Here is an 8,348-nt window from a genome sequence, read left to right as displayed (position 1 = left end):
TGAAACTTTAAATTTACTTTGTTACTTATTTATTTTATTTCGCGTGGATGGGGGGGGGTTCTATTAGCTTATTGAACACTCGATTTCGTTTCTGGAAACAACCAGTAATAAGCAATAAGTGTTAAAATCGTTGCTCCGGAATAGCCTGCCCTGAGCGGGGTTTCAATCCACGCGGCCAGGAAACCCTAGATTAATAGTCCGACACACTATCCATATTTTTATTTATATTACATTTTATTTCAGCATCTGTATTTAGATTACATTTTATTTCTTAGCATTTAAAGCAAAAGTCATGAAACAGTATGTTGCTTTTTCTGTCAGATTTTCAGTTATCGTCTGTACACGATGTCCTGTTTCTGTTAGTTTAAACCTTTACAGACACTTTCCATTTTCATGAATCGGACTCTCAAATCTACTGGAAAGTCAACGGGAAGCTGCAAAAATACAGAAACAAATCTGATGTAATAATTACTTATATATTATGATAGATATTATTCTTCTTCTTTGATCATTATATAAGATAAGCACTTCTTATATTTATTTCGGTAGCATTGTATTTGTGAATAAGGTGGCCCCACTTAATATAAAGCGCAATGCCTTGTTTTATTACAATCGAACACTTTAAGATAAGGTTTGACTAAAATTTAAAAATGATTATTAATTTTCCCTTGTGAATTGATATTTATAAACTTACCCCTACTGTCGTATGCATCACTATCCACTGACAGTACTCTTTAAGCTTAATGACAGCCTCTCCCATTTTATCTTTTTTCTTTCCACCCTTACCTCCCTTTTTGCCACCTTTTCCTTCTTTGCCACCTCCCTTCTTGCTCTCCTAAACAATAGTGTGAAATATAATTAAAGTGCAGAGGCAAGAAACAATCCGTTTAAAGTTCAGATTTTCTTAAGTTTACATGAATTGTAGTGTTATTAGGGAGCTTCTTTTAATTTTTTGATTGAGAACAAAAATATAAAAAATCAAAGGGCATGCTTTTTTTGAAAACTAAAACACTTTTCATGAGAATTTACTTCATGCTGCTCTATTTTTTCTTTCAGTGCGTTTTAATGAAAGCTGCCGACTCGCGTCATCGGTCAAACATATACAATGAAAAAAAAACAAAAAAAAAAAACACGAAATAAACAATTATACTACTTAAAGCTATTGTATCCGTACAATCATCAATCATACATTTGGCAATGTTAGAGTCTGCCATTTGAGGAGGACAAATTTGTTGAATGTAACATCAAGTTAATATAATATTCATTTATTAAGGCTATTTGTATACTCCTAAAAATAGAAAGCGACCACGATTTCGATTCTAATTAAGACAAGGTTTGAGGAATTTTCAGATTATCGAAGTTTATTACGTTTGTTAGCAACCATTCTTTCCAAACAGTTCTATATTTAAAAAAAATGATATGATATCTTTGTGATGTCATAGAATAGTTTTACCTGTTTAGCTGTTTGTTTTACAGCGTATTCCTTGTTCTCTTCTTCTAGTATGTCTTCACATACTGGTTCTAGCATTTTAAACGGCTTTTTGTACTTTTTGTTCTTGTTTTCCTTGATATCACCAGAGTCAAGGCCGTTGCATAGAACAGAAAGTCCATTGTCGGGTCCATCATAAAGTACCATGCTACAAATGCCATTAAAAATCGCAGTCATAATTCTCTTGTCTTCCGATGTAAAGTTTTGAGGCTGAAAGAGGACGGACTTCTTTAATGTACATTTTAGAATGGCTACTTACTGCAAAAATATTATTTTGTAATATGTAATACCTTAACGTTTTTTTTATATTATTTACATGATAATTTTCAAATGTGAATTGATTAATCTATAATAAACACAAAGATAAATTAAGCTTAAAGTAAAATTAATGAATATTTATTTTATCAATTATACATTTTATTTAGACGAATCAATATTCGAATAAAAGATTAACGATAGACGTATAATATGTTATTTGTTTACTTTCATTTTGGCCCGACCTGCTCTGCTCAATGAAATACCGGTCTAAAAACCGATTTTAAAAGCACTACAGACAACTACACGCTGCTTAAAGGCCCATTATGCCCATTACGCCTAAGAAATGTTTATTATTCTACTTGCCTTCTCAAAAGTTTTTATTACCTATATTTTCCAGAAAGTTACTTATTGGCCAAGTACCTGAACATTCCTTTTTCTTCTGATGCTTATTCTTATTTGCTAATTAACTTAGCTATCATTTGCTTATTTTGCCTTTTACAATTATTATAAATGTCGTATTTTAGAACTTTCTATTGAAGTCAAAATACTACTAGTACTTTATTTACATTTTAATCATTTTGATTCATTTATGAGATATATTAATTTCACATACAGCGCTTCATTCTCCAGGCATTAAGTAACTCACAAGTTTTTAAACCATCGTATAAATGTAACGTAATATATTCATGTTTTCCCTTTTTAATGAAGAATACCGCTTTTCGTTTCTGAGTCATAATGTGCTTTTAATTGCACATGAAAACAATTTCCTCTTTAATCTTAAAAAACAAAAATCAAATTCTTCAAATTTTTCACATCCTTATATATTCTACCAATGTCTTTATCAGGTTTTAGTGTATTTTTTAACATGTAAGCTTATTACAAAGTTGTGTGCGTGTGTGCGCGCGAGCGTGAAGAGTGTTGTTTACCCTAGGCCACTGGAATAATTTCTACATAAAAGAGACGGACGTTAGGGAATTTCACTTATAATAGCTGCCTTTATTATTAGGAGCAGCATAAGTTTTCTTAGAACAACAACTTAAATGGTTATTTGTTACCTATTAAAGTATAAAATTAGATTGAAAACTGGATTATTATTTTTTGCAATAAAGCTTTAAGCCAGGCATTACTCAAAACTTTTTCCCGAAGTATTGAAATGAAAATACTGAAAGCAGAAAGAAGTTAAAGGGACTCTACTGACTTTTTGGACATGATGTAACTGCAAATATTTTTTCAGATATATGTACCATTTGTTGTAGGTTTAGATCTCTAATTTTTCAGATCATTCACGCACTTATTTTTCTAGAATAATTTTTCAAATTGTGACCCAAAATGACAAGCGTTAAACACTTTTCACTCAATTTGGGCTAAGAAAAGCATAAAAATACGATCTTCAATTTATTTTAAAGTTTATATCTTAACTACATGTATCTTTGTATATATTCTGTTTAAAGTGTGTAAGAAATTTAAATGTTTTTTATTTAGGCTTTTAAACCTCAGTGGAGTAATACTTTCGTTTTAAATAGCATTTTCAAATGACGACCTTTGAGTCTATATCATTTGATTAGTATTTTTGTGTACAGATGTTGAAACATGTAAAGCCATGTCTATCAACCGCATCTTAAAAGGCATATGCATACCTGTTCTGCTTTCAACCTTATACAGGACTGGGACAGCATAACTATCGCGACATTTACTTCCGAACCGCCTTTCTTGTCTGCATTTTCCTTAATTTTTCTAGGCATTATCTGAAAGAAAACAAAAATTTGTATCATAAGTCTTTGAGGAGATGTTATATCTGTATTTAGCAAAGAAATATATTGGCGGATAACAGGCTTAACAACATTGCAAAACTGTTTAACAAAAAGAACAACTAAATGTGATCAATATTTGCTTACTTCAGCATCACTCGCTATACCATCCCCTTCTTCTGTCAAGTTATAAAAGTCACATAAATCAGATTCAACCCAGTCAAACCATGTCTTGTATTTCGGGTTCGTGTTTTCAACTTCACCTGCTTCAAGACTTTTGCAAAGATTGATGAGCCCAACTTCATATCCTCCTGTTTTTATCCTGTATGCTTCTTGGCATATTGGGTAGGTATCATTTACATAGATGTCTTCAAGTTCATTCGGTGTGTCATTTGGAAACTAGAATTAAATAAGCAATACAATTAATTGTTGAAAAAGAATAAATACAAATTAAACAATAAAGGAACGCAGTGGAGGAAACAAAATCCTGGACGGTGCACATCTATTTATTGAATAAGCTACATTTCTACATTGATTTCATTAATCTAGCCGAAACAAAGAAAAAAACTTGAATTCATAATTAACAGTCTGTTCCGCATAAAGAAGTAAAATTAAGCAACTAACTAGGGTGAAGTCAACCAGCCTCGTTATAAGGATGTAGATTATAATACTTACGGATTCAAGATAATTTTGAACTCCAATGGAGATACAAATTGCCATTAATCTCTCCACTGCCTTGTTTCCTTTATTTTTCTTCCCGCCTTTTCCTTTTCCTCCCTTTTTACCGCCTTTATTACCTTTTTTCTATAAAAGTTAAATAAAAAGAAGGCTGTTTATTATTCACATAACGTTATTTACATTTGTTCATAACCTGTGTCATTAAATAATTGGTGTTTTTATATTCTTATTCTACAACAGGTATCAACTTATGTACACGATCAACTACTTTACAAAGTGACTGCTAGAATTCTTATGTTTCTCAAACCTTGTTTAATAAATATATGATACACGAGTTGGAATTTCATACAGACTGAAACGAGAAATAGTGACCAAGTGCAGAAAAATGTAATAAAAAGGGCAAAAACACCGTTTGACAAAAAGTATATTTGAACGAATGGCATTAAAGTGTTTGTAAAACCGGTATTACAATGAAGACAAGCGATGTAGCGTGCTTGAACGACAAATGCCCTTTTATCTTTGTCATTATAGATAAATCAAGTCAATTATCTCACGAATAAATAATTAATATAACATGCACCGAGATACGACAGAAGTTAAAGCTTCAAATACCGCAAGCGTTTCGATGATCTCTTCCTCCTCTTTATACTTTAAGATATCGGTACATGTCGTATTAAATTGTGTAAACACATCATCATATTTTGCTTCAGTGTTTTCTATTTCTCCATCTTGAAGACCTTCACAGAGTTCAATATACTGCTCAAGGAGGCTCTTGTCATTCTTCTTTCCCTTTTTCTGTTATTTCAGAACAATTTAAGATATAATTGAATCTTTAATGCACAAAAATACAGATATTATACACATAAAATGGCTATGCATCAACACGATCAAGTTAACAATAATCCGATTATCATTTCAAATCAATATTTTGTCAGCGTTGCTTAAACCCATAAACAACAAAATGATTTTTTGACGTTTTATTATGTGCATTACGTACTTACCGATATCAGTTTTTATCAAAAGCATAAAATATACACAGTTGTTACCAAGTTGAAATATAAAAGCCAAATATTCCAAAAAAAAAATAATCTGAATACAAGAGTATTTAAATTAGATAATCGGGCAAGTGTACAAATTTTCCCAGACATTTTTCGAGAGATTTCAATAATAAATTTTCAAGTGTCCTGGTGCATATTGTTTGAATTTTGTAATTTGTTATTTTGCGCAGAAAAAAAAATTATATCAAGTTATAAAGCCAATCTTTGGCGCGCTTCATTATTTTTTAATTTTCAAACGATTTCTTAGAATAAAAATATTTATATCTTCGAGTCGACAAAAGAAAAAGTCCGATTGAGAGTATTATTGTAGTATCCTACCATTGTTATTAATTCAAAATAAAATTAAGGCAAAAGAATAGTCGTGTTAAAAATAATTACAATGCAAGATCAATTCAAACTATGACAATATTTAAGCTTTTATTATTTCATTGCGTTGAAAAAGTAGTCATAAATTTGACAGCGTGCTGTTAGAATCTCCCAAGTTTTATTTTTATAAACATGTTTTAATACAAACAATCAAAAACTGACACTTTCACGTGAATGGATTATTTTAAGACTAGTATGACCGTTTTATAAAGCGAAATAAAAACATCAACTAAGACATACTTACATTTGGTTTTGCTGAAACCAGTATCACTAAACTTAGAACAACTACCACAACTACTTTTATATTCATCTGAAAAAAAAATCAAGTGAATATGAAAATGAAGTGTTAGTTAAAAAGTATAATCAGCTGTTATTCTGTATTATAAATTGAAACTAAAATTTATTAGACGGACCTAACCTTCATAAACTCTTGATTAAAATGCTAACTCACAAACAATGATAAAATCAGTACAATACATGTAGGGGATATTGAATAACTGTAGGTTCAATAAAGATTTTTTAGGGATGACAACGCCGATCGATTCCAGTACTCAAGTACTCGGTCATTCCTCCGATCCAGTAGCCAGTTACTCGAAATTTTTCTTCGGACGTTTAAGATATATAACCATCTTCATCGATCAAAGCAGTCACGAGAACGAAAACAGAGGTTAATTTATAAGACTGTACGACAGCGACCGACTTGCGTTTCTAATTTTGATACACATAACTGACTTGGACAAGAAACGCGATGAATATACCTTGAAAATATCAAATACATATATGAATAAATTATAAATAATATACTGTACCTTGAAAATATCAAATATATATATAATTAAATTATAAGGGCCTAAATTATCTATTACATCTTACATTTATGAAAGTAGTTAGCCCTTCAAAACGGTTTAAAAGTAAATCGGAATAAATTTTGGCCCGTTTTAGAAGTACCTCGAAATAAATTTCGGCAACACGCTTGTAACTTTATGTAATGATTGGCCGAAGATGATAAAAACGACGACATTGTTAACGTTATTGTTTATTGCATACATCTTCACCTCTACAACTATTAATTACCTTGTTAGTTAACAACACAATTTTCGCATATTTGCAAGGATAGTTCTTTTTATTAAATCTAAGTTTACATTGGACATTAATTTAAGAAAATCTATTAGTTTTTCACAATATAAATGTTTTCGAATAAAAAAAAGATGAAGAGAATTTCTACCGAATACTCGAGTATCAATTGAACGTCCGATCGAGTCCAGATTTACCTGATCCCTAGAATATTTTTTTCCTGTTAAAAACAAATATATATTCATGCATATCATTATTTTTTTTTCAACGAGTTGAATTATTTCTATTTATCACATATCCAAATAAAAAATATTTACATGGAATTCATTGACACATTTCAATACATGTTTTGTTATTTAATCAATATTATAACTGCTTACATTAATATTAAGCATTAGTATATTAACCGTTTAGATTTAGAATTCACATTTTAAACACTTTTATCTGTTTTCTAAAATGTTTAATATAACTATATTTATATAATTATCTTAAAACAAAAACTGATAAATATGTCACCTTTTCACTTCTGTCAAAAACTTGAAAAGCTGAAAAACTATAAGACAAAAAATAAACATGCATTTATTTACCTGGAACAAACTTAACTTTCCTTAAGTAAGTAAATGATTTAAAAGTATCACTTTACCTTTATTTCTGTCCAGTTTACTGTATTTTGCTGTGAAGATGTGGTGTTTAATGATAGCTTCTCTTAAACTGACTAACTATTCAATTTATTAATCTATTTTGTCTGTAACCTGTTGACGACAATTTAAAAAAAATTGTAATTATACAATGCCTACGGACAATTTATTTTCCAATATGTGACGTTATTATTATCCCTGTCGCAATACAGGAGTGGGACTAAAGGAGTGGCATTGTTTGTCAGTCAGTGTTTGCGTGCCTATTTTAATGTTTAATGTTGCTATGTGAACTAGAGTCTTCACAACATTTTCTTTGATTCTGCTTTATTCCGTGGCTAAAATGGTTTAGTTGGGCTGGAAAGAACAGTGGAAAAAGGCCATCCCTCAGACGCAAATATTGGAATCCCCATTACATTTTTGTGTTCGTTACATAACTTTGTACATTTAATTGCTGAAAGTGTTTTTTAGATAACTTAGGGCAAACCATATACATTATGAGACAATGTGATGAGCGCAACAAAGAGGTCATTTGAAGTTTAGGATCGCATTTTCAAGTTAAACGTAAATGTCAACTTCATAACTATTTTGTTTGGTTTTACGGCGCACCTACACAGTTTAGGTGTTTTAATGAATTTTATACGACAATTGAATAACTTAAAAACATTATTACGGTAAACGGGTTCATATAGTGGTTAATGGTTCATAGAGTGGTTAATAAAACGTTCGTCTGGCGGTACATGATTACATAGTGTCTTAGCTCAAGAGGGTTCTAATCAATTTGACAATCAAATTGTAATATTTTATTAGATGCTACTCATTTATGGACATTAAACAAATGCCTTATATAATAAACAAGGGTTCATGTAGACCAGGTTTTTGTGACGTGACACGCAGTACATACGTGTTTATTCTAATATATCGTACAATAACTGGTTTTAACCTGAAAGGAATGCTTCTGAAAATTATTTAGATTAAAACATTGATATCACAGTCACGTTGGGTTAAAAAAAGGTTATTTTATGAGATAGTATTTGACTTT

At 30.6% G+C, this 8,348-nt stretch overlaps 1 protein-coding gene across 1 annotated transcript; it reads right to left on the bottom strand.

Moving 5' to 3' along the window:
* Positions 1-303: 303 nt before the first annotated feature.
* Positions 304-7,392, bottom strand: LOC132744144 (uncharacterized). Its single transcript, XM_060732764.1, has 9 exons — positions 7,315-7,392; positions 5,842-5,907; positions 4,786-4,968; positions 4,171-4,299; positions 3,643-3,894; positions 3,385-3,492; positions 1,454-1,699; positions 695-835; positions 304-434 (listed from the first exon to the last, which is right to left on the bottom strand). Exons 2-9 carry the CDS (start codon positions 5,905-5,907, stop codon positions 360-362), a joined length of 1,200 nt encoding a protein of 399 aa, XP_060588747.1. The 5' UTR covers positions 7,315-7,392; the 3' UTR covers positions 304-359.
* Positions 7,393-8,348: the final 956 nt, after the last annotated feature.

This window comes from Ruditapes philippinarum, unplaced genomic scaffold, assembly GCF_026571515.1.
Source record: "Ruditapes philippinarum isolate M1 unplaced genomic scaffold, ASM2657151v2 ctg12639_1_1_1_1, whole genome shotgun sequence".
Classification (NCBI taxonomy): Eukaryota; Metazoa; Mollusca; class Bivalvia; order Venerida; family Veneridae; genus Ruditapes; species Ruditapes philippinarum.
The sequence above is the reverse complement of the archived record's forward strand: the minus strand, read 5'-3'. Positions and strand labels throughout refer to the sequence as shown.

Excerpts from the sequence above, each read along its gene's own strand:
- LOC132744144 (XM_060732764.1), bottom strand. The coding sequence starts at position 5,907 with ATGAATATAAAAGTAGTTGTGGTAGTTGTTCTAAGTTTAGTGATACTG. Across the intron at positions 1,700-3,384 it reads TAAGGTTGAAAGCAGAACAG|CCTCAAAACTTTACATCGGA; the intron begins GTATGCATATGC and ends GTCCTCTTTCAG. Across the intron at positions 435-694 it reads TGATGCATACGACAGTAGGG|CTTCCCGTTGACTTTCCAGT; the intron begins GTAAGTTTATAA and ends GTATTTTTGCAG.